Source organism: Colias philodice, chromosome 15 (genome assembly GCF_061535455.1).
Source record: "Colias philodice isolate Cphi_HAF_F1 chromosome 15, ilColPhil1 Martin Lab GWU primary, whole genome shotgun sequence".
NCBI lineage: Eukaryota > Metazoa > Arthropoda > Insecta > Lepidoptera > Pieridae > Colias > Colias philodice.
In genome coordinates this window covers 1,044,459-1,059,698 of record NC_143100.1, presented here as the reverse complement: position 1 = coordinate 1,059,698, position 15,240 = coordinate 1,044,459, and the positions used below count along the sequence as shown (strand labels likewise).

Here is a 15,240-nt window from a genome sequence, read left to right as displayed (position 1 = left end):
TTTATTAACGTTTAAAATATTTTCACCATACAAAATTAAAACAACTAATCCTTCAAACAACATGCGCCTCACCTATCCTATATTCCATAACAATTATAAAATCATACAATTAGTGCCCGTTGTTACGTGGGAGTCCCGTATTTATAGTCGTTTGGATGCATGCGTGGTTAAATTAACCGGAAACTATAATGCGGTTAAGACTCCATTCAAGTCTCAAACTTAAACGTGCCACCCTATGGGCTCGTGAGAATCGATTCAATCACCTAAATACGTGGGATAGCAGGTTCATGCAACACTTTTTTAATCGATGTAAATAGACACCGATATAATGTAGCATTAAGTACAAGTAAGTTGATGAAACCTAATCCCAAGCAGTGAAAACGAAGTGATAATAAAATTGGAATAAATAATTGTCAGTACAAACTACAACGCGTAAGACCTTTTTGCTATCATATTATCAAGTCGAAGCATACACTGGCAGTTAAGAATTAAAAATAAAACCAACCAATAAAAAAAATCATTCAAAATTCGAACAATACGTACATAACCAAGAACATTTTGCATTCAAAAAAGTATAAGCACACACTGGCAGTTAAGAATAAAAAATAAATCCCACACAAAAAAAGCTAATTCAAAATTCGAACGTCCCATTTCTCATTCGTTTAAAACATTTAGAGCAGGCTCCAAGGAGATGTTCGTTTGCAAAAATAGCGGACCTAAATCTGACTTCTGATATATATTGTATAGGTCCCAGACATCCTATAGACAGATGTTGCCAACCAGTTTTGTGGTCCCGCTGCCCGCACCCCGGTAATTAAATATGGCATACAAAGAAAAAAATAAACATTTTCAAAACATGCCACGTGGGGTATCAAATGAAAGAGCTTATTGAGTAGATCACGAATATATAGCATACTATAACATTTCTTACACTTTCTCTAAGATTTTTTAGAAAATTTACGAAAATGGTCCATTTTTGAGTTAACTTTAAACCACTATAGATTGAAAACTCATGAATATATTTTTTAAATTATTATTTTAAATAATTAATAATAGTCCATTGTTTATGATTCAATAGCTCGTAATATAATATAAGTGAGCTATGTGGTGGATTTGATGAAAATAACTATATACTATATGAACTTGAAAATATACTCGCCATCTTTGAATGCTCCCCCCACTCCCCCATGCATTTATTTCACTGTACGAAATATTGAATCGTAAACAATGGACTATTGTTAGTTATTTAAAATAATAATTTAAAAAATATATTCATGAGTTTTCAATCTATAGTGGTTTAAAGTTAACTCAAAAATGGACCATTTTCGTAAATTTTCTAAAAAATCTTAGAGAAAGTGTAAGAAATGTATATAGTATGCTATATATTCGTGATCTACTCAATAAGCTCTTTCATTTGATACCCCACACGGCATGTTTTGGAAATTTTTATTTTTTTCTTTGTATGCCATATTTAATTACCGGGGTGCGGGCAGGGGGACCACAAAACTGGTTGGCAACATCTGTCTATAGGATGTCTGGGATCTATACAATATATATCAGAAGTCAGATTTAGGTCCGCGATTTTTGCAAACGAAACTCCACTGAGAGTCCGGTCTAATTAGCATTACCAGTAGCTAAACAATCGATACCAAGTTACCATGACGGTGCAGTTTGCTCCAGTGGGTTCCGTCCGAGACAGTCAAACTTTATCATACAATTGCTTCCAAGTTTCGGACGTGGAATTTTAGATATAAGCAGACAAGACGAGAGTTCAAAATATTTAGATTTATCTTTGGTTTGCAACTTTAATAAGTCTATCGCTGCGGACGGGATATAAATCGGTGCAGATGTAGTTAAAAAGTTTTATTTGATCGAATAAAATGAAAAATCACGAAATCTGTGATCCGTTTCCAAAATGTCTTGCAATCTGTCTGTTTTAATTTCGTACAAACAATAATTTCTTACCTTCCTAATGTATCTACATACACTTTCGAATTAAAATACGTATCCTACACCTTCACATACTTATAGACTTTTTTAAACTATCAAATAAGAAAAATGTATTTTCTAACATACTTCATAACTATTCCCCTATAAATCTTATAATAAGGTCATTCTTATAAGCCGAACTCATAATTTAGTCTACTTATCAAGGGAACTCTAAATAAATGTATATTTTAAAACCAATAAGAAAGGGCGGAACTGTCTTTGATACAACACATAATGGGTACGTGCCAGCATAAGATTGCGGGTGGTCTTCATTTTATATTAGGGGTCCATTGTCACAGATTAAAAAATAACATGGTAAAAATAATGTAAAATCGAATCTTTCGAAATTTATTTTTGACTTGAAATAAAAAAAGATTCTAACAATTTTAATTAATAGTTAAAACAATATTTTACTAAACCTATTTACATAACAAAAAAAAAATTGCTTAATTAGTAGGACTTAAATTCATTTCACATTCGGTTTCCACGAACTTCTCGAAACCGTTTGGATTAATGAACTGTTCATTTTAATGAGCTTGTACAAAACTTACTCATAATAAAAATTATATCAGGAACCACATTCAAATGAGCCGGCACACGCTTGGCTTGTTTGTTTACGTGCAGAGGTGTCATATGAAGTGATTTGTTGACTCAATATTAGCTATCGATTTCAATGGTCAAACATAACTTTTTGTCACCGATAAAATATGGACTTTGGGAATATTTGAAATGTCAGCCTCCGTGATATTTTAGGCGATATTTGGTTATCCTGTATCCATATTGAAATTTGAAAGTTTGTTTTCTCATTCTGTGAAGAATTTTAAAGGGTTTATTATCGTTTAAAGTTATTACCTCTACGCGTATAAATGTAAAATTTCTTACGATATTCGGTCGAATTTAAAAAATTGATGAGGATTATTTTGCATACCTACCTATTGTGATTTTTTTAATAATAAGTACCCTAGGTACTTAAATACAACATTAATTGAAAGATATTTGTGTTATCCAGGTACTGCCGAACTCCTTAAAAATTATTGTTTACAAAAATTTTTTTTTTAGAAAATGTTGTACCTAATCCTATTAATATGACCTACCTATAACCACATACACATGTACAAAATATACACTTATTACTGATTAATACTTACGTAGGAACTTATCTACATTTAAGCCTACTTCCATACATAAAACTATAAGCACAAAAACCACATAAAAACAATAATTGGTTTGATTAATCCTGTGACTCGCTGCACCATAATTGATCTAATTATAACAAACGGTAGTCTATAAGTTAATAGGATTACAATATTGGATCGTATTAATTACCAACTACCTAATAAACAAGGAAAATTATTTCGTCTATTATTTTTTTTTATCTATGGATACTTGAGTGAACATGTACTTTCGTACCTAGTTCTGAATAGGTATAACATAAAATTAACAGAAACTACCTAGGTAGGAAGTTATTAAAATATTATGTTCACCTACAAATAAAACGAAAATAACTAATATAAAGTACCTAGGTATGTAGTTAAATTAAAATATTTTTAACTTACAATACAACTTCGTGACTCTCATAAGTTTTGCTTTTTTACCGATCGAAATTTTTTGCTACGTATCAATAACCAACTGTAATTGAATACTGAGGTAAGAACGCTTTTTTTCAATTACATTCATGTATTATTGTAATAGAACTCGTCAATATTCTATCAATTATTTATCAAGCAAAAAAAAACAAATTTATGAATAGAGCTTAAAATATTGATTTGTTCTCTTCGATACATTGCAAAATTTTCGTAATAAAGGTAGGTAGGTAGGTAGGTTACCTACTTAATACATTATACATATACTTATTATTATTGAAAATAAGTAGAATGTATCTTGGCTATATGTACGTACCTACTCTATCCTTTATAACATCGACACGAAATGTGCAAAATACCTACCAATAAAACACTGATTTCGTAAATGCACACATGCAACATTCTACCATATCAATTTTTTAAATGCTTTCTATTAGTACATTAATCTTAATCTATTAACAAGCAATGCAATTAAAAATAAACATACGATCTAACTAGTTAAAAAAATCAAATCGTTTATAACAATCACACCAAAACGCACAGTGAGAAGAAATCGCGTCATCGTTCTATCAACTGGAGCACCCTTTGGATCCTTAATTGAACTAAATCATCAATTTAACCGATCTCATGTTTATCTTGGTTAAATAAAGAGTTCTTGTTGCTCATTAGCTATCTCCAACACAAACGATTCCAGTCTCAAATAATGTACGTTTGTTTAGCGTTCGTTATAACATCTTTATTTTCAAAGCGTATAACGTAGCGGCTATCTTTGAACTATTTTTGAATACTTCATTGAATAAATATTGATCGTACCCAAACAGAACACATTCATCTCATTAAAAAATAATAATAAAATTTATCAAAACATTGCGCCGGTTTCATATTTGGAACACCGTGACACCTTAACCAGAAGTATACTAAAATCAAATTTGAATTGAATTTTAGTTGCAACACTGCAAATGCGTACGAAATTGTCAATATTGACCTAAAAATGCCTAAAAGTAAATTTTTAGTTATCGCTATCGAAAACTTTAATGTTCATTTAAGTTGATGCTTCTTCAAACAATTCTCGGAAGTAAACATCACGCACATGACAAACATATTAAATTATGGTCCAATAAGAATATCGATTTCTATCAAAACCGCAAGCCAAACACCACGAAAGACGAATAAATCCACATTATAAAATATATATAGAGAAACCGCAAGATTCTTCACAACTTATAAAAAACACTTACGCTGATCGAAGAAGCAGCGATCTAAACCATTCATAACGCACAAAACATCATAGTGCACTTCACAATTTATTCGTCACACAAACTGTTACACTTGGAATTCACAGTGCACTTAATCGGACACAACGTCAGGGCGGGTGCTTCGGGCACCGACACGGAAGTTTGTTACGTGTTGCCGTTACGACGGTCGGCGCGCGACTGAATTGCGCGCGGCGCTCGTGCTGTTGTGGGGTGGTGGGGCGAGGGATGCGTGCGTTCGGAATTCAACTTCCCACGTGCTTTGCGCCGTCCCTTTCTTACAGGACGGGTTAGCTTTTTAAAAGCCGTCGACGCATCGATATGCCTCAAGCGATGCTCGGTAACCTTGTTTATGCGTACTGCAGCTAATAATAACGTGCGAATAACACTCGAAGCGCATTTTGTTGTCGTTTGTTGCGTTTTTTATTGCACTTGCGGTGTGTGTGCGTTGTTTTACTTTCCGCTTGGGTGCCGGCGATGTGCACTTGTTTGTTGTCTTGATTAGCTACCGTTTTATTTGACATTTATGGTCGTTACCGTGTATCTTTTTTCAATTGAGCGTGATTGAAAAATTTACTCGTAGTGTGTAAGTTTTGATTGTGATAATACAAGTCATTGAAATGATAGATACAAGTATGAAGTAACTGCTTCCTTTGCTTTTATTTTAAATGATAAGTTATTAAATTTTATTTTAGTGAATATTCCGTGAAAATTAATTGTTTTAATGAGTATAAAAGTCACTTGGTACCATTTATATGCGTTCCTATTTGTCATCACATGTATCAAAAATTGCAGTACATAACAAAAAAGCCACATTGGAAATTCAATAAAGACCAAAAATAGTTATAATGATTGATACAGGCTACACAAATAGTTAAAAAGACAAAGTGCATCCGCGACAAAAGGGGAGTGACCGAATTAGGAGATATTCTACAAAAAACTTAATGTGTTTCTCAAAAATCTATATCGGTGGTCGTGGAATAGCCAATAGGGTTGGCGATTTACAGTTCTAAATCAGTGGTGTAAGATAAGCTGCCTTTGTGAAAAATAATTATTATTATGGAATTTTTTTATGGTGAGTTATTTTAGTATGTCATAAATTCAGTGTATCTCAATATTTATACTTTCATGTTGAATTAAAAAATAAGTGAAAATCCACGAAAAAATTCAACTGAATGAAAATTTACTAGACCTTTGAACACGCACACGTAGGTTTTATGTAAAAATATTTCCGTGTTAACATTAAATTTTAACCCATCCACCATTTTAAATGCGAAGTTGAATTGTCACCCGTTTTAATATTTAATGAAACGTCAAAGGACTACTGCTCTCTTTCAAATTACTGCTGGAAACAGACATAAAAGAAATATATAATATATATAAAAAACAGAAAATAAAACTAATTATCATCGTCCAGTAATTACAATTATTTTTACGAAGGTCATGACTTTATCCTCGAGCACGCCTACATTGTTCATTAGAATAAAACCTCATCATATTCACTATTCCAAAGTTTATCACTTGACTGACAACCCTGATAGTATCTTATCGTCTGTCACTCACCACAGAGGTTTTACTTTAAACCATTTTAACTCAATACTAAAGATAGTTGACTCATTGTTAAAAATTCCTTGGTGAGATAGTACCATTTTTTTGATTTACGAGCTGTTGGTTACTTTAGGTAGGTAATCTGCGGACGTGATACCTGATAGCACGTAATGGACTTTTTAAGTATTTTTGTGGACAAAAATGTGCCATAGATAATAGATACGAGATCGAGAAATTTGTGGTAAAGAGGAATGGAATGCTTGAAGGTGAAGATTTAGTATTTTCTCCTCCTTAGATTTCTGTATTATAAATTATATTTAAAAATACCGAGCCATATTAAACAACATTAAGTGCTCATTAACACGATAACAATTATTAACTGGCAGTATAAATAAGCAATGATATCTGATATGCGATATTATTAATTATAAAAATAATTGATAAACATTACATTTCCACTTGGTATACAAATAAACAATAAATCGTCGCAAACGTCTGTTTATCAGATACTTAGTTGTATCATCCAAACAAATTGTAATGTATAATCACTCGTTCATGACTATCAAAAAGGCGGAAACTTTAATGGCTCGAAGAAATTTCGGTAAAGCGATATACAGCCAACGAACTCTAAAGTCCTTTAGAACATATTAAACATTATAACGACTCCGTATTCTCAATTAAAGCTCCCACGATGTATGGCGTCATTAGGGATTCCTTGCCGAGTGTTAAGAACATTACAAGGCAGTAATCTAATAAATAAACAGGGGACAAGGGAGACTGTGGGGCTCGAAGGACTTAGGCCTCCGAGCGGGATTGTAGTACATCGCTTTGTGAATTAGAATATTTATGAAGCCGAGCTACGAAGGTGTATTGTTACGCCGCAATGAATTACACTTTTGCTCCGAATATTGTCTAACAAGTGTTGGGATAAATGTATGCTAAATAATATGTTGATACATAGACAGTTGTTGTTTTAGCTTCTGTCAAAAAGGATAGTTTACGTTATCTATGTGTGGTATAAACAATGCGTTGTAATTATTTTAGGACAGCTGGTTATTTAATAAAGAATTTTCCTGTAAATTATCCTTAGTTTTTGATAATAATGAATAATGTTTTATGAGAAAGGTATCTATAATAAAGTGAGTTAAAAATAAAGTATGTATTACCTAACGGAATTTATTCAAAGGAAACGAACCTACATGTAAAATTAAAGTAACACAAACGAATGATTAACATACATTAAAATTTACATTTAAATAATTCAGTAAATAGTAAACTAGATTCGGCAAAAGACCAAACATTTATCCCCTTGCATTGGCATGTACTATTTCAAGTATTTACCGAAGCGCATCAAACGTTCGTCAAACATTCGATTTAACGTCACACATGACCAAATTTAACCCCACACATTACTGCAATAAACTTGACAATAACTTAATTCTGAACTACGCAGGGCGTCCCCAGCGAGCGTCTCTGTCAGGGCTGACAATCGCTTCAGTTTAATGACATTATAGCACTCGATAGGGTACAGGAAGTGAGACACTAACTAAAGTAAATTATGTAGATAATTAATCCGCTGACAGCCCTAGACAGTCTGGCGCGCAAAGCGTAAAAACGTCTCCTTAATAATTTAAACCTTTGAAATAGCACGCGGCCACTTGAGCACGGTAACTGTTAACAGTTCGCACGCAGCGATTATGAAGGTAAAGTGGATTTATAATTTTTTTACGTCTGCTTTTCTTTTCAGTTTTCTCATTTACGCTTCGAACGTCGACGCGAGCGGACGTCACATGCAAGTGTCGCGAGTCGACGTGAAAAATAAGAAACTGCAACGTCAATTCGCATTTCCGGAGAATTTTATATTATACATTTTTCGAGAGTATGGCAATGACGTTGAAATGGAATGTGTCCTTTTGCTTTGATCCTGTTTCGTAGAGATGTAATTTATTTCTACATAATTATTAATTACGAGCAGCTCCCTTCAGCCAGGCTAGTCATCATGTTTGTTAGTTGCTCAATTTTTTTAAGTTACTACCTATATCCTAATCCTAATTGAAGAAAAAATTATAAAAACAAGTTCAGCACGATTTTGAGTCATATTTGATGTAACAAACTTAATTTCTTCACATAATATGATTAGAATAGAGACTATAGTAATGTAGTATTTAAGCGGTAGACAAATAAAAAATTATATTGTGTTCATTGTTTTACGTCAAAGAAAAATTGAACCGTACGATCTTTGGTCCAAAAAAAAAATCTAAGATTGCTGCTTGTAACGAACTTCACTTTTATCAATATAAAATCAAACTCATACTAAAACATTTATTTGTAAAACACACTTTTGGGTATAATCACAGCTGTTTTTTGTATTCCTTTATTAAGGTCCCGTAATTATAATCACACAAAAATTATAACGAATCTTGTTAGCATAAAAGGCTAAACTATTTTTAAGATAACATTTTAAACCAAGCTAAAACCGCTTTAAAATATTCTTTACACCTAGAAACGTTTCCTGAAGAGTCTTGTGGCGTTAAGTGCGATTTAAGTAAAGTACTTATCTTATAAAACTGTAAAATACAGGGAAATTTAATTAAAAGTAAAATGAAAAAATGTGGTTTAATAAAATAGTGAAATACATTTATACATACAAATACTATAAAGCTAAAGAGTTTGTTTATTTGTTGGAACAATGCGCTAATCTCAGGAACGACGGGTCCGATTTTAAAAATTATTTTACTGTTAGATAGGTAGGCCATTTATCGAGGGACGCTATATATAATCACGCTAAGACCAATAGGAGCGAAGCAATGCGGGTAAGACCGCAGGGCACAGGTAGTATAAAATATCCCGCGTTTTCAGACACACTTTTTTAGGTACTCTTTTATCATATCACATCGGTACCCGTAATACAGACTATAGTATAGTATGGGACCAAGGTTTTTCCTATATTTTGTAATTGAGGTTGTGAAATAAAGATATTTTTTTTATATGTATGGATTTCACTTACGTGAATCTTCCCTTAAAACATTGTCTTCCGATAATTACCTGGAACAAAAAAAAAATTGTTTTATATTATGACATATTATGTGCTATGTTATAAAGTTACAATAATAAGTTTATTTGAGTCATTAATATTACACGTTTAATTTGTTGATGTAACAAAATTCCTTGGTAAATATTTATTTCTTTCGAAAGTTCGAGCATAATCGTATTTTCTCCGTATATTCATATCACCACATTCGGTGATGACGCAGATTATGATGAAAAAAATATATCCGAGAAAAAGAATGACATAATATGACATCTGTCAACACACACTTAACTAGCGTGGTTTATGTCTTAAAATCTTTTAGAAAACCAGCCCCTTAACAAAAAAATACAGACTGATGATAATCAGTTGCTTTTCAAAAAAACTAAATGTTATTGCATTGTAAATGCCAGTTATTTTTAAATCATGAAACAGTGAACACATGTATGCATTTTAGATAATTGCTTCTGGCTGTTCGTGGTGTAATTATAATATGTGTACCGCTTATGCTTTGATAATAAAAACTACATGAATGGTAATCGTATTTATTCCTTTTTAGTTGTTATTATGATAATTTATAGCCCTTTTCACTACCTACTTCTGAACGCAGAGTGCGGTTAGATTATCTTTTGGTTAAAAAAATAAATATTATTGAAATAACTTGTAAATATAGAGTCAAAAAGTGTAAGATAAGCTAACAGTGGCTTTTAAATTTTAATAAAAGCAAATTAGGAAGCCTCATAAAATATCATTAATTTTTTTCACTTAACGTCTGATTGCAAACATCAATACACACATTACCTCCATAGGCAAAACCATAAAATATACCTTTTTTAAAGTCGGTTAAATTTCTAACACGGCGCCACCGCTGACAGCCGCTTATTATTGTTACAAAATGTTTATACGCTAATGCCTCTAATGACTTAATAAAAGTGGATTTGTTTATAAAAAAAATATAAAACGGTAAGTACGTAAATGTATGTTGATTGACCATTGTATTAGAGCTTTTAGGTACGCGTTTGAATAATGTAGGGTTACTGTTGTTGTGTTTAAGTTAAATCGACTTATAATTTTATAAATAGTTATCACTACATAGTATAATAATTAATCAAAGTCGCTTTCTCTGTCCCTATGTCCCTTTGTATGCTTAAATCTTTAAAACTACGCAACGGATTTTGATGCGTTTTATTTTAATAGATAGCGTGGTTCTCGAGTAAGGTAGTATATCACTTATTAGATTGTAGACAAAGCTGGCGAAGCTGCGGGCCGAAAGCTAGTAACTTATACGCGTAGTGTATGCGTAGCACAAGAACAGACATTCAATAGTCTGACACCGTAACAGAATAGATATTTATATTATACTAGCGGCCCGCCCCGGCTTCGCCCGTGGTACATATGAAAAATAGATGTTGGCCGATTCTCAGACTTACCCGATATGCACAGAAAATTTCATGCGAATCGGTCCACCAGTTTCGGAGGAGTATGCAGACTAACATTGTGACACGAGAATTTTATATATAAGATATCTGTTATAAGAAATACCTAGAATAGCTTGTAAGTTAGTAACTTTATTTGAAAAAATCCAGTGAGTTGATGTTTATTAACATTTTATTAATATGCAGTAGGTATTTCATTTTTATGGACAACATAGACATATAGAGCCTCTACTTTTTATCAATAACGCATAACTTAGTAAATAGGAAAACAATGATTTTTTATCTTGTTAAAAATAAACTGAATTATACATTAATCCATACTAATGTGAAGTTTTAATACCTTCTGACCTTTCTCAGTGATTAGTCACGCAGAGATTGTAAAAACCGGACGTGCTTCATTGGATTTGAGAGACAAAAACTGTTCGTAATTATGAAAAATCCTTTCATAGACCTGTTTAGCTCAAGATGAAATGGCAGCATTTACACCGAAACGAGCAGTTATTATTTGATAACGTCTCGAATGCTGTTGACTTAATCTGGAAGGAAGGAAAGAAAGAGCCAAATAGTAAATACATTTATAAAAATGATCTGTCTGTATGATTTTTGTAAACCCAACACAATGATTTAATTTTGATATAAAAAGTACCCAGACACTGTAGTTTTATTATTTGTAAAATAAAAACCCATATAACTATAAAAATTACACTATAATAATATATAAAAAATACAATGATTAATTATACACCTTTTCAATATCTATAGATTCGTTTTTCCTAATCATAGAGCACATAATTTAAACTTGATATTCTTGCCATATTCTGTTATTTGTGTTTTTACTTTTTTGTTACAGTTGCGTGGATGCCAACTATTTCAACATAATTAATTATTATTATACGGTGTAATAGACGGCCGCTGTCATACCGAATGATCAAACGCGCCGCAGTTCAAAGTGCTTACAAGATGCTTTGCGACTATAATATAAACCGTATAATTAGTGAGTTGTACAGTTTTAAGGTTATAAAAATAATATGGCGGGAATTTATTGGAAGAAAGTTCTACAAATAAATGTAGGTTATTCAAAAAATTCGTTACACAGTAGGAATTTATAATAAATACTAGTGGTCCGCCCCGGCTTCGCCCGTGGTACCTACATATTTAAACTATCCTATCTCTCAAGTTGGATCGAACTGCACATGGTGTGCGAATTTTATTATAATCGGTTAAGTGGTTTAGGAGTCCATTGAGGACAAACCTTTCAATACACCTATAATACACAGACTAGACGTCTAAAATATAAGAAGATGATGTGAAACTAAAAAGGAAGATAATATTTCTAGGTAGGTCTGACAATCTTTTTAAAACACAATTGAACTTCAAAAATATCACATGCATAACCCTTATATGCACTTACTAACCTTCTAAAACTACACGTAAACAAAAACACACGCAAAGCTTGTATAGTACACTCATAAAGAACAAGCAACCCCCGCATTATCTTGCTAAACTATTTCATCCAAGGAACTTACGATTTAATTAAAACATATACAGATAATAATTACATAAAACAAAACAGGCTGTTGCATACTTTATACATCGTTACCAGTTACCACGTTATAAAATAGTCAGAGACCACTGCTTTATTGCGCTGTAAAAAAGAGTTTTTTTACCCTATTTATAACATACGATACGTTTTTTACGCGTGTTTTAGATTATTTACCTATATAGGATTTAGAAGGTTTGAGAATGAAATTTCGAGGGAAATTTGGTTACTGACATAATATCTTAAAAACAGAACAGAAATGAACTTATTTATCTGTATTTACAAAAAATACGTATCGATACCTAGACCTACAAAACATTTTTAAAACATGTAAACAGGTTTGTTCTATCATTTCAAAATCTATGAAAAATAAACAAAAATGACAGCATACTACGAACGCTATTATAAAACATATCTTTGATATTTCACGTCGAAAAAAAGCTCTACTTTATTTGTATAATTAGCGATACGATATTTATGAATATCGTCAGTCGTAAAGTGTAAACGGACGCAGTGTATTGGCAATAACCGTGATATGCATCCACTGATCTAACAACGATGATAAATTTAATAAAAACACTGACAAAGGTTGTGAAATGCTATATTTTTTACTGCGCCATGTGTCGACTAGATTCTGACAAATTAACTTGTGTGAAATACTAGTTTTGACTCGCGGTTTAATCAATTTTATTTATTATTTAGTAGGTACATATGTATGAAACTTTTCCTGTAATTCGTGAACATTTCTCTTCGCTATGCGATCTCAAACTTGGCGAACTGTAACTTAGTTGTTACAAAAGACACGGTTCTATATCTCGTCTTGGGAGTAATTTCTTTTTATTTATTTTTAACGGTTTCTAATCATGTCCTTCGTAATTTATAATTATTATCATCATCATCTACAGTACTATTTTGGCCGTAGGTGTCGACTTATAAAAAGAGCTTTATAGTTTAAAGGAATAGTAGTAGTGGTTATTGGCTGTCAAGTTTGAGTCCCTAGCTTTCAGAAAACCAAAAATTTATATTAGATATATCTACTTCCTATGATATCATCTAATTAGGGTCATAGAGGATTAACCTCAAAAATTACATTTGTAAATATAGCTTACTACCATAACCAATATCAAATATCTTAAAAACCTCCACCAGCATTCGAACCTTAAGCAACCATTTATTCCAAATGTAAATCAGTTGACTGTTGCTAACCAGCTTTAAAACATAGGATCTCATAAGTCACAAATCAAACCCAACACTTCTAATTTATACGCAATTCATACCAAAGAGCCCTACTATTATAGTATCCAAAGAACAGTACCCATTTCATTCATTTATTAAGATAAAACAAAGCGGTATTTATTTACAAAGCGGAGAGAAATCAACGCCGCCCGCAATCTGGGGTTCGACGGAAAATGTATTTCTTGTATGCGACCAAGTTTGTCTAAGTTGCAAGTTGCAAGTAAGGTTAAGGGTACAGGACATGAGCGAGCGATTTGGTTTTAATTAATCAATTAAAATGATACCTTTTTAACAATAACGTTTCAATAATATAAAACTAATTTTACGGGGAGTGTTCTGAACAACTGTTTCACCTTATTCCGCACAACCCGCAACAAAAAATTTTAGTATTACAATGTAAGATGCTTTGGTACGAAAGTTAATAATTCATGCTAACAGGTATTTTAAATGTAAAGTTACTCTATCTGACCGTCATATTATTGCGTATGATATTGTATTGTTATAGATCAAACTTTGGACACAGTTCCAGTATTGTCACAAAAAAATTCATAATATAACTAGGTGAAATACTAAATAGCCAATTTGTATGGGAAACGGTTGTCGCGTGCTAAAAACGCAGAATCGCGACCCGTAAGCTTATCGATAGAAATATGCATAACTTAATGTATTGCTAACAAAGTAGGTTAGCTGGATAAAATACCAAAATAATTCGACCAAAAGAAACTATTGTTTCAAATAAAAGTGGATATCATATCTTTCATTCTAAATTTATTAACGGGTGCTCATAAAGCAACGATGTCACTTCTTTTCAAAATATCGTCATCTGTCAAAAATAAATTCATTATGGAGTTATAGTTTCAAATTATACATAGTTTTAATCGTTGTTTACATATTTTAAGTGAGCACTATTTACATATTAAAGAGCGGCTACTTAATGATATAAATTAATTATAAAGTATAATTTTTAATAAAACATAGTTTATAATCGAAATTAAAGTATTTTAAGTTTGGTCTATATGTTACCGGAAATGTATGAAATCAAGGAATTGTATACAATTCCTAGGAAATGTGTACAATTCCGATACCATTTAGGAAATGTATAAAATATTGTTTAAAAAACTATTTAATGCATGCATATCCTAGGAAATGTATAATCTTCCTAGGAATTGTATACAATTCCAATATCGTATTAGGAAATGTGTAAAGTAAATGCTTTCTGTAATAAAACACGTTGTTATTTTTTTTTATTATAGCTCTTATTGATACAATCGGGTAACAGTCATACCGTAAAATTGTAATAATATTATGTTCATATTATTATCTTACTAATGAACATTTTAAAAATCAACTATCTAACTTTTAACGTAAATATCACAAAATCAACTTATATATTTTATTCTTATAAAATCAAATTTTCATTTGGCAAGTAATCAGTCCCCTCGTCCCGCTGTCCTCGCGTATATTTGGCGCAGTCGGATTGTATAATCCGCCGTATTACATTAAGGCTAGCTGTTTTAATATGCCGAAAATTCGTCTTTTTCCAAAATTCTACAAAAAGACGGTCGCGAGCCGACGGAGCCCCACTTCGTGGGGCTCCTATTTCTGTGTAGTTTTAAAAAACACGAAC

The 15,240-nt window shown here is 32.0% G+C and overlaps 1 protein-coding gene across 2 annotated transcripts in view; it reads right to left on the bottom strand.

Moving 5' to 3' along the window:
• Positions 1-4,994, bottom strand: part of Ten-m (teneurin transmembrane protein Ten-m) — a 210,721-nt gene extending 205,727 nt beyond the window's left edge. For both annotated transcript variants that reach the window (XM_089704261.1, XM_089704264.1), the window contains exon 1: positions 4,811-4,994. In XM_089704261.1, the coding sequence (XP_089560387.1) occupies positions 4,811-4,844 (34 nt within the window). In that variant the 5' untranslated portion in view covers positions 4,845-4,994. The remainder of the gene's footprint in view (positions 1-4,810) is intronic.
• Positions 4,995-15,240: the final 10,246 nt, after the last annotated feature.